Raw genomic sequence first — 11,701 nt, 5'->3', positions numbered from 1 at the left:
CTTATTCGAGCAACAAAGCAAGCTTTTACAGTCACAAAGTGGTTAAGTTAGTATTTATTCACCACTTGTCCCTTAAACATGTTTTATTTTTTCCCTCATCTTTCTCTAGTTGATCATGTTGCTTTAGTTTAAACATTGCTGTTTTAACTTCACTTCAATTACCTATATTATGTTGCACTTTGCATCAATGCATGTTTCTTTTTAAAGGTAACACTACTGAACCATTGATCCATTTGAATATTTATTCTGTTACAATGCACATTTTGGCAAATTCTTTTTGTTTGTTTCTTTTATGCCCACCATTGTTTGTCCCTTTAGATTACAAAGCCAGAACAGGTGTGTGGGACGGGCCAGCATTTCCTGCTTAAATTGGTGCATGATGTCACTGATTGCATGATGTCACTGACTGGGTAGAACAAAGTGAAGGGCTTTCTTTTTGTATTGCATTGTTTTGTTTTTTTAAGTAATCCGTTCAGTTGCCATGCATTAAATATTTTAACTTGCACCATGCCATTTAGGTAAATGAGTTTGTGAATTAGATTAATGACCTTATTGCTGTTTCTTTGTTAATATTTTATTTGGTTTGACTTATTTTCTAATGGTACACACTGATGAAATACCAGTGTGTTTCCAATTCTGCGTAAAACCAGTAAGATTTTGGCTGCTGGGAGATTGATGATGTCATAAAACCAAAATGTCAAAGAATAAAATCCACCAGGAAGAACACTGAACTGTCTGCTAATGGATTTCTTATCAACTTTCTTGACACCGACCACACTTCTTCACATACACCTCTTTTATTTTTTTTCATGTTTTTTCTATGATTACATAGTTAGTAGGTGACATAAAAACAAGGGTTTATCATTTCAGGCTTTTTTTTAGTACATTTGTGCAGAGTATAAGTGTCAATAAAGGGGGGAAAGTTTTAAAAACCTTATGGTTTGAGAACCACTCTGATAAATGATAGTAAATGATAGTAAAAAAAGGTCAATAATTCTTTTAACCAAATTCCCACAATTACCTATTTTTTTGTGTGCTTAAGTTTTAAACATTTGCACCAAAGGCAAATGTTGTGTCACTGCTGGTAAAGGAGGGACGCTCATCTCTTTTCTCACACATGCAAAGCCCACTCAGATGGCAGTATTCCTCTCCCACTCCCCCCTCCCCAGCAATCACTCCCAGCCATTCCTGCCCCAGCTGGGTGATGAGAAACAATGAATTTATATCTGACGTGTTGTCATTCTTTTCTCTTTACTACACAGAGTTTTTGTGCCTCACTCTCTCCCATGCGCCGTCGTGCCATTGGTTGCTGGTAAATGGACTAAAGCGCCACTCAATAGGCTGATGCACTCCGTCAAGGCGAGGGGGCTTGACCTTTCCTGGCGTGGGGAAACGCAATTCATATCGGCCCCAGACCAGCTGCCCGCTAAACGAACATCTCATCCAATTTCCAGACGCCTGCAACACAAAAAACAAGAGTGGTTTGTTTGTGTGTGTGTGTGTGTGCGTGCGTGTGCGTGTGTTGGGTGCTGGGTGGTTGGGCGAGAAGAGAAGGTGGGGGGGAGTGGGGTTAGAGTGAGAGGGGCTTGTGGGCAGGGAAGTCCTGATGGATTTTAGATTGGTTTCTCAATTTCTCTTCACTCCAGAGAGGTGGGGGGAGAAATGAGACAAAGAGGAAAAACAAACACCAAATGCTCAAATGCACACACAGGCAGACACACACACGCACACGCACACACTTACCAACACACAAGGAAGCTTGGGGAAAAAAAAAAAAAGGTTGCTTTAACTGACCCCTTGATTTACTGATTATTCATTTACTTGTTGAGGTGTTTATTGTTCCAGACTGTTAAATGATTTTACAGGCCAACTTTTCTTTCTTTCTTTTTTTTTTTTGTTGAAGTATTTCTATTTTGTTCTTCACCATATCTAAATCATCAACACCAGACAGACTATTAATGCCAGACCACCAAGAGAGATGGTTACTGTGGAGACGGCAGTCCCAGAGGATCCGTTTATGATAAACAGGAATACAAACACACAAACAGAAAACCGCAATCAACTTCTCTGCAGTCTCAATGAGCCCGTATTTGGACAGTTACACACATACGAAGTCCTCATAACACTCGGTGGATCATTTATTCACTAGGAGAATATGTCGCAGGCTGCAAAAATACACAGTAAATTAGATAAAGGATTTGTCATCATATACATGCAATTTAAGGCATGTGTGTTCAGATGCAACGCAAGCAACCTGTCTTGAGAGAGCAATGAAGACCTGGCGCTAAAATCGGCTCGATTTTTATGTGTGCTCATAAGGCGTCTGCATGATGTCTTTGAAACAGACACACATTAATAAGCAGTGATAATTCAACAGAAGTGGGTTGTGCTTTATAGAAGCTGTGACTTGGGCCCAGATAGTCTTCAACAAATAAAACACTCTGGGTTTTTTTTTTCTTTGTTTTATTTTTGCCCCAACGCAAAAATTAATAGTACTCACATGCAAAGAGAGCATCAATGCCATTGCTTCTCATCGATTCTAGATCTCTTGTCCACACATGTAAAACACAAACTGAGATGGAAAATAATTTACTCTTCTAAAAGTATTAAAGAAACATTATAACTGAAAATCTGTGTTTTGCAAGCCACCTGCATATGCCTTATTACCAACTTTTTTAAATTTTTTTTATGATTTGTGGCTTGCGTTTAAAACTGCCCACGTCATTTAATTGCATGGACATTATCTTCTGAACAAATACGCCTTTATCAAATGTACTGCTATTCCACTTTTAGAGGTTGGAATAAATATTTGATGCAATTATATATTATTCAGCAGACAGTAGCTCCTTTGATTGACTGGAAATAATACGGTATATGTTTCTCTTTTCGCATGGCTGGGAGATATTTCAACATTTACTGCAGATGAATCTCCAAGGTCTCGGAGGCTGAGTCAGAGAGGGCCGCATTGCGAAGACGTCTACGCCATCACGCAGCTACGAGGAGGTAAACATTTCAGATTTTTTTTAAAAAACTGCAGTTCTTCCTTGGGCAACATACTATTTTTGATTTTTTTTTTATTTATAACTTACGTTAATAATTTGGAACAGCTGTTTTGGACACAAGTTTTTTCCTTAAGCAGATTGTTCTTGAGTTTTCCCAGTGAGCTGTGCGGCAGCAGAAATTCGGCCTCAAAGCACCTGAGATCTCCTGGGTGACTTGCATTTCCCCACGGCCCCGTTTCTGCCTGCCAGTCTGCACGGCTTTGGAAGGCCCGGCCCAGTTGAACGCATTTAGTGAGCCTTCAACCTTGGACTCACCAGGGATTCAATATATCATTCCACCTTCCACAGACAAGTTACTTCCTGTCTAACAAGATGATTCTTCATGTGGTATGATGTAACCATTAAACATTTGAGTGAAATGTGCACTTTTTCCTTTACCCTGACTTAATGTTTGTTATTCCTATTACAGATGTATCACTGATACCTGTTTAGGAATGACTGTCCTCTTTTACCCCCCTTCATTCTCGGTGGTGGTGACGGGTGGGATGTGGGTTGGCAACAAGGATAGTGATCAAATTTCCTACACCCCACAAAAGCAAACACAGCTAGTCGGCAGTGTGTGCCACACATCCCCGGAGTCCAACTGCTGCTCTGAAACCAATTTAGCAGCCTCTGCAGCATGGAGGAAACCTCTACCCCCCCTTCTTTTCTTCTATCCATCCATCCAGCCCTCCCTCCTCCTTCTTTTCCTCTCGCTTTCAGTGTGCGCTCAGTTCTCTCTCCCAAAGTGTCACTCTTTAGAAAAGTGGGAGGCAGGAAAGGGTGGGTGAGTTCGGGCTGGAGAAGGGGGGAAGAGGGGAAGGGAGAAAAAAGAAGGGAAAGGCTTCTCTTCTTTCTGAAATCATGCTCTGGATCAGTCTGGAGAGGCCTGGTGTGTTTGGATTGGCATGGTGGCTGGCAGACGATAGAGGGAGGTGGAGCTGGAAGAGAGTTATAAATAAACATTTCAACAGGACTGCGAAGGTGTCGGCAGGCCTCAGGCCACAGACCTTCCACGGGCTCTCTGGCGCCTCTCCAGGTCACATTACATGAGAAAACGGCCGGATAAAAAAATAAAAAAAAACGCTGTGTATGTGTGTTTCTTTGTGAGTCGGTGTGTCACAGAGAAATAGTCGGAGAGAAAAGAAACTTGATAGGGTGGTCTCTATGTTGCTGTAGATAGACCAAACAAAGTTGTCTGTTTTCATGAAGTTAAAGGAAAATGTGGTTGTTAGACATGATTTACAGATAAAAATGGTGAAAGGCTGTGATTCGAGTCCCTTTCACTTTAATACCCTTAAATAAATCCAGTTGCCAATCGCCTTCCAGATATCCAACCAGTAAATACTTTTTTAAAAGGTATAACAAGACTCTAAGCCTATACTAAAACATGGCTGCTCTCCCAAACGAGCGAGGAAAGAATCGATCTGACATAGTAACGCTTTTTGGCAAAATGGCAAAAAGAAAGGTAACAACTGCTTTATTTGAATACTAAATTCAAAAACCGTAGGTTCTTTGTGATTCACAAATGATCTTTTTAAGCAATTTTAAATTCTGTAATTTCCAGGGGTGGTAGGAGTTCATCCTGCAATTGGCGGGTTGCTGATTCAAAGCCGTACTCTCTCTGCGTCAGTCGTTGGGTCCTTGGGCAAGACGCTTCACTCCCCTTGCCGGCTGGGGTTCATCAGTGGGCCCGATGGCGCCGGTGCAACACCTCCACCAGAGATCTGTGGTAGCTACTACAATGCAGTAGCTTACACCCCCATCAGCGTGTGAGTGTGTGTGTGTGAAGCGCTTTGGAATTCTGTAGACTTGATAAAGCGCTGTAAAAGTATATGCCATTTACCATTTTACTATTTAAACAAAACTGATCATTCAGGAATTTGACCTAATTTATGGCTGCACATTGCATATCAAGTGAAACCACAGCGGGTTGGAGCAAAAGTATGAAGTCAATCCTGGGAATGAGAAAGTACTGCCTGTACTTTATCCTCCTTCACTCGGCCTCAGAGCCGAGCAGTTGGGCACCGGGCTGAGAAAATCACTGGCAGCAACAGCAAAACTCGGCACTTCACATATTTGTTTTTGAAATGGTAAAATAAAATAAAAAAATGTATCGTGGTTTGATACGGGCCAAAGAAAGTTTACAGTAATGCTATGCAGTGCATCTGTATTCACGGACCGGGCCTCTTTGGGATGGGTGCCTCACGATACTAAAGAGAAAATATATGAAACTACACTGTATGCTGAATGACTTCATTCTGCACACAAGTTCCTTAGTCCAATATAAACTTCGCTTACTTGAAGGTTTTCCACTCAATCAGGCCTGAGTGGTCCCCTGAAGTCCCCTTGTGTGACTCAGGTTCATGGCTGATCCCACAGTTAGAAAAAAGAAATGTTTTGGTTTCATGGTTACTTATTGCAGGCAGAGTTTTACAGTTGTGTTTTGGCAAACGGAGCTGGTGCTTTTGGCTGCAGCTGTCCACATCTGTGCTCAGCGGGAGTTTTCTCGAGCCCTCGCCACTGCCTCCCTTCAGATACAAAACGAGATAAGATGATCATATTTTACTGCCTGAATGAGCCACAGAACAGAACAAGGGAGAGAGAGGAGAAAAAGGAAAAAAAACTGCAATCTATGAAAAATATTTGTGGCTCTATTGTGATTACAGATAACTTACAGACTTCTTGAACAGATTAAGACTTTCATCATACTAAATCTTTGGTTTCGATCCTGTAACGTCAAAACACTGTTTTAAAGAGCTGAAGAGACTGGCAAAACGCTACGAAGAGGAATGGTTCATCCAGATGCATTTTTGAGTGAAGATGAAAGGAGAAGCCGAGGATGGAAAGAGTCAAAAGCAAAACAGAACTCGCAGGAAAATGTAGACCACAGAATGCTATGAAGTCAGAGGAAGCCTATCTTCTTTTTATTTAGTTGTGGTTCACTCCACAATTTACTATAAAAACCTGGCAGTGTCCTCGGGGGCTAGTTAGCAGATCCCACTGATATGACTAGACTTGGGTGGCTTCACCACAGGCTTGGCCAGGGGTGAAGTGACTTCTAAACACTCGGAAACTTTTGAGCGTCTGGCTGCGTGTTTGTCCACCTTTTTGGAGAGACGCTGCAGCTTCAGCAGAGACAGACAACACTGATGACCTTCTCACTGCAATATTTTAGTTTCAGACGAATGGCCACTTCATTTTTTTTCACCTTCTGATAGTAATCTTCCATAAAAATGACCTTTGACCCTGCCGCCCTACAGAAAACAAAATATTTGGGTTGAGGAATCGGCTCCATGTGACAATTAGCGGGAATGAAATCTGATTTTAATATTTTGTCGTGGAAACATTTTGGGAAAAAAATGCATAACATTAAAAGTGTGTTTTCTTATAACTGCAAATCACATACAATGGCTTAAAAGGGAGCTGGAGGCCCTTGGATTTTATATTCTGGACATAGAAGAAGAATTTCTGAAGCAGAGGCAAAAAAACACACGACTTTACAGGTTTTCACAGATAAAATTTTTAAAACTGTGCCGTGCATTTTGTATTTAGTCCACTTGAGTCAGCACTTTGTAGAGCCACCTTTCACCGCAGTGACAGCTGCAAGTATTTGGGGTATGTTTCCACCTGCTTTTCACATCTACAGGCTGACATGTTTGCCAGTTCTCCTCTGCACAACAGTTCAAGCTCAGTCAGAATGAATGCAGAACACAGGCGAACCTTGTCTAAAAAGTTGGTGAATTTTAAAAGAAACTGGCTGCACTGGATTTTATTTAGGATGAGTAAAAACAGCTACATTACAAATGCACAACACACTTTCTAGGATTTTATTTGCAAAAGCCTAAAAAATATTTTAAAATTATTTTCCTTCCACTAAGTTTGTGGTTGTAATGTTAAAAATAGAGGAAAAAAATAGTGTGAATATTATTCCAAAATATTTTATGATACAACGGATTTTTCTTCTTTTTTTTTCGCCTCGGATTACTTGAATGTACAAAATACAATGTATACTTTGGGTTTAATTTATGGCTCGGGTCCATTTTTCCACACGTACGTTATTTGACATCTGCTTTTCCTCCTTATTTTATTCAGTGAATGAGAAAGTAATGGGGATCCAGATAGAAGAGAGGAAAACCAGCACAACACTATTACCCTTTCCTGTTTCTGTAGAGCCAGGAATCTTCAGGGAGGTGAGCTGAGAGGAGTCCTGGCGGACGGCCACTTCTGACGGGCCAAGTCGCACTGTGGAAAGAAGAGAGAAATCAAGAAACCTGTTTGTAACAAAACTGATGGAATTTCAACTCGGAATTAGATAAGCATGACGAATAAATTGAGTTTCATGTTTTCATGAAAAAAAAAGAAGAAATTAACAGTACTTTGCTTATTTTTCATATTGTTAACTCTGAATACACGCTGAAGGAATCTCATCTTCTGTTTCTAATTAAAGTGCAGCACTATTTTCCAAACAGGCTTTACCAAGAAAAATATTCTTGTAACTCAGAATGTTTTGCACAGTGGGTTTTTTTTTCACTATAAACATGCACAAAATATTACACAACTGCACTGCCAAAGGATAGAAAATAAACAAAAACATGGGTGTTGTTTGCATGGTGAAGGCTTAAAGAAAATGTGCAGGATCTATTTCAGCATCAAAGACAAAATATTTATGACGAATTAAATATTTACTGCAATTGTCAGCAACCGTATCTGTTAAAATTTGACTCGTTGCTTTTTAATTTTTGTTTACACTTTGCTGTAAGTTATGCAGCTGTAATAAGACCTTCAGACGTAAATAATGAGCATTTAGCTGTCGAGTCAGGGTTGAAGATGAGGTACGTCTAAGCTAACCCCCAAGCTGAAAATCCGTCTGAGGGGAGGAGGGATCACTGAGGTAAGCAAATAAAGCCAAACAGGAGGTAAACACTAAAACCCCTGACCTGCCCTTTAAGAAACACCCTTTTCTCCTCAATCGGTGCTACCAAACACAACCTCCAGCGCTGCCAGCAAGCTGCTCTCCTGACAGCCTCAGACTCTGAGGCCTAAAGAAAACAAACTGACTCTGATTATGAAAATAGTGCCGTAAGGCCCTCCCGGTGCCAAACGCTTATCTTACACAAGGCGAGCTTTGTGCTCTGTGGGGAGTTCTTGCTGGCCCTCAACCGCCCCACCAGGTGGAGACTTCCAGGGCCCGGCTCTCCTCCTCCATCCCTTCCCCTCTCTTTGCCCTCGCACGCACAGTGTCACGTCCGCCGGGACCGCTGAGTATATTTTGAAAGGGGAGCATCAGGAAATTGATCCACAGGCACCACACTGTTCTGAGGGCAAAAGCAATTCCTTAACAGTTGGGGATGATGAAGCTTCGCGAATGCAATGCCAACATTGTTTCATGCACCGAATATTTCAAATAGAGGTTTGACATATGGGAAAGGCGAGTCCTCTTGATGAGCATAAGATTTGGGGGTTGTTGCAAGGTGGGAAATTTCGAGAACAGAGCATTTATAATATAGATTAAGATTTCATCAGGTTACATCAGTTCGGGAGGAAAAGAAATAATAGGAAAGTCAGAGTGCAGAAATTTCTAGAGGTAGTTAAGTAAGAATATGACACTTGCAAAGCGGGTCGAACAATGCCTTTTTGCTGACAATTCTGCTGCTGAATATTTGAACTTTAAGTGAGATTTGACAACAAACACAGGGAATCCTTTTGGTCTGGCGTTAAGCCACGACTGTCTGTCTGAAAACAGATGCTTCAATGTGCCTAAGCTCAAAAAAGTTCAATTCAGCATTACTACTGGCATCATTTAAAAGCCAGTGATACAGAACAAGAACTATAGCACCAGTAGTCAGCAGTAGTATCTACTGTGTGTAAATGGGACGCTCTGAAGTTTGATGTGTGGCTCTGTGGGGTTATTGAGACTAGTACCTGTAGCTCAAAGCTGTCAAACCACAGTAAATTTGTTGGAAGTTGAAGAAATTCCTGGATCAGTGAAAGGCTAACCCCTAGTCAGAAGCAAATCTGTTGCAATTTAAAACAAGTCAATAAAAATCTGAGTGGTCTCTAAACTAGAATAAACATCATCAAAGACACCATGTTCTGCAGTTGTATGTTCTTCATAAACAATGTTGATGATGTACTGAAAGGCTCCTTAACATGACTGATGGGAACCGAGTAGCAGGTTTTTCTATCTGTTTTATTGCACCGACAGAGACGGAGATCACACTTGCTGGACTTGTTTAAAATGCAAATATTGATTCTGAATTGTCCTTGCACAACTTTCACATGAGTCCTCGTACTTCTGGGGCATTCAAAGTGACTGACAGGACTCTCAGAATGACACTGCAGCATGTGGGAGCACTTTTCTGATGACAATAACAGTTAAGAGTAGCGTAACCTTTGCCAGAAAAATATTTCCTTCGAGTCAAAATCAATAAATTATTTGTGCTGTCACTTAAAAATACAACACACATTCGGGAGGTGAGAAGCGAACAACTTCATTTTTATTTTAGATAAAATGAGTTACCTGAGGCTTACTTCTTAAAAGTAAGCAAAAAGAAAAACGAAGCAGCTCTAAGTAGGGGATTCATTTGTGAATCTGTTTCCATTCATCTTCATTTCTAGAATGTTCTTTTCCAGGTTTTGTGTTTGTTTTCCCAATGGACGCATGATCAACAGAACTCCAACCAACTTAACTTTGAGTGTTGATACTTAAAATTAGTAATTAGTTATTATTACTTCAAATCTCAGACAAAACTAATAGACATGTTTTTGATGAAAAACCTGGTGACTAACATGTATTAAAATCTGCCTTGATGTTCAAGGAAAAGGTTGGCGGTAAAATCAGGTCACGCATTTTGCAGGTGGCTGACTTTGGGACCTGATTACTTGTGATCATTTAGATAGCAGACATTCTTCTCCAGCAACCACATACCACAGCTGTCAACAATTTTGAAACAATCCAAGATAATATTGATGATTCCTTTCTCTCAAGGGAACTTTTTGGAGTGGGTTTGCTAGTAAAACAACCGCTTCATCATCATGCAGCCATAAGTGATTGTAAATTACCAACATCAGAGAACAAAATTATCAAGCAGATTTGATGGATGATTTTGAGATGTGCATGCACATCCTTTTTTTTTTTTTTGCTTCTTGTATAAGTTTCATATTGATTACCAAAGTCACAAGTGCAATGAATTTGTACCCATGTTCTTATTATCTAACAAAGAGATTCCTTTTGGTCATATGGTTGACTGTGTTATGACAGATTTTGATAAAAATACCAAATGAGGCTATTTCTATTCTATAAAAAAATATAACATCATAAATAGGCACATTACAAAGACAAATAAAAAATTATGTCAACAAGTCACTTTAGTTCAACCACAAGAAGTGCAGGCCAAGATTTTTGAAGAATAGGTCGGTACCAATGGCCAGTCCCAGTTCACAGTTGCACTTCATCAAACCAACAAAATAAAGAGCACAACCTATAATAGAGTTTTGCATCTAATGAACATAAAAATTAAGCGCCGATTTTTAAAAACCAACTGCAGAAGTTCCAGCCGGTTTGTGTGGCGAGTGGGGGAGACATATTTATGGACAGTAACAGCAAGACCAGACAGCGGGAACTGAGCTGAGTCAGGGTCGTCTACACACAAAGGAACGCCTCCGCCAGTAACTGATATTCGCAATCAGATCTTTGACATCTCTAGCATAATCCATATGTAGGCAAGCTGCTTAGCTGAAAGGCATTATTTGAGCTACCCGCTGTTGTCCTGAACACATTTCAGTTGGAATTCATTAGAAAGCCGGGTTACATTCTTCTCACTGAAACCAAAAGAAATAAGACTTGCGGATGACTGTTTTTTTCCAGAGTCTTTGGAGAGTGTGTAAGCGATCTGGGACGCACAGGGTGGCGTCTCGATGAGCCTGGGTTTGGATCAGAACCTTGCATCTGGGGCACATGTGCTTTTGACTGGGACAGAAAGACAAGGACAGAGAGCCAAAAGATCTTTCTCACCAAACTCCTTCTTTTTCTTTTTTTTTTCTTCAATATAAGGCCTCTAAAATGAAGTCTAATGACTTTCTTTTCCATTGCACATGATGTATCCACTCAGCTCCAATCCTTCCCCTTGTCCCTCACAATGCAGAGTTTAAATAGTTCTCATGGAAATGAGAGCGTTGTGGACAACAGGATTACTTACAATCAAATGTGTTTATGAAACAGCGTTGCTGACACGCCAAACTGGAAAAGTGATCCCTGCGAGGACCAGAACCCTTGTGGATGTGTTTGGTGGGACGGCGGAAACACAAACCACCAACAGATAAACAGCACTACTAAAAAGAGAAAGAGACTAACAGCAGAGCAGCTTTAGAGAAAGAAAGCTGTGGATGTAATGGTTCTTTGGCAAACAACAAACCACATCTAGTCCCCCCTGGCAGTCTCTTGGCACTGCTGCTGGTATCCCTCCATTAGCAGCATCAGAAGGCCCACGGCGGCCGACAGAAGTGTGACCGGAGATTATTGTCCTGCGTGCTTGTTTGGGTTAAGGCTTTAGATGGGGAAATGGGATTAGGACAGGCCCGGCTGGGGAGACACACACTAATGGGAAGCAGAGGAGCACTCGCCTGATCCTCCTCCACTCACTGAGAGCAACCCTGTT

The 11,701-nt window shown here is 40.9% G+C and overlaps 1 protein-coding gene across 5 annotated transcripts in view; it reads right to left on the bottom strand.

The window, feature by feature from the left end:
- Positions 1-411: 411 nt before the first annotated feature.
- The window catches only part of LOC145552774 (uncharacterized), a 131,649-nt gene continuing 120,359 nt past the window's right edge, over positions 412-11,701 (bottom strand). For 3 of the 5 annotated variants that reach the window (XR_014088880.1, XR_014088879.1, XM_081610556.1), the window contains 2 exons: positions 7,197-7,286; positions 412-1,458 (listed from right to left, as the gene is read on the bottom strand). Coding sequence is in view for 3 of the 5 variants with exons in the window: in XM_081610556.1 (XP_081466682.1) it covers positions 1,427-1,458; positions 7,197-7,286 (122 nt within the window). In the remaining 2 variants the exon portion in view is untranslated. Of the gene's footprint in view, positions 1,459-6,662; positions 7,287-11,701 lie in introns of those variants that run through there. The other 2 variants (XM_081610555.1, XM_081610554.1) reach the window with 1 other exon arrangement.

This window comes from Poecilia reticulata, chromosome 9 (assembly GCF_904066995.2).
Source record: "Poecilia reticulata chromosome 9, P_reticulata-male-v2, whole genome shotgun sequence".
Classification (NCBI taxonomy): domain Eukaryota; kingdom Metazoa; phylum Chordata; class Actinopteri; order Cyprinodontiformes; family Poeciliidae; genus Poecilia; species Poecilia reticulata.
This window is presented reverse-complemented; position numbering and strand designations above follow the sequence as displayed.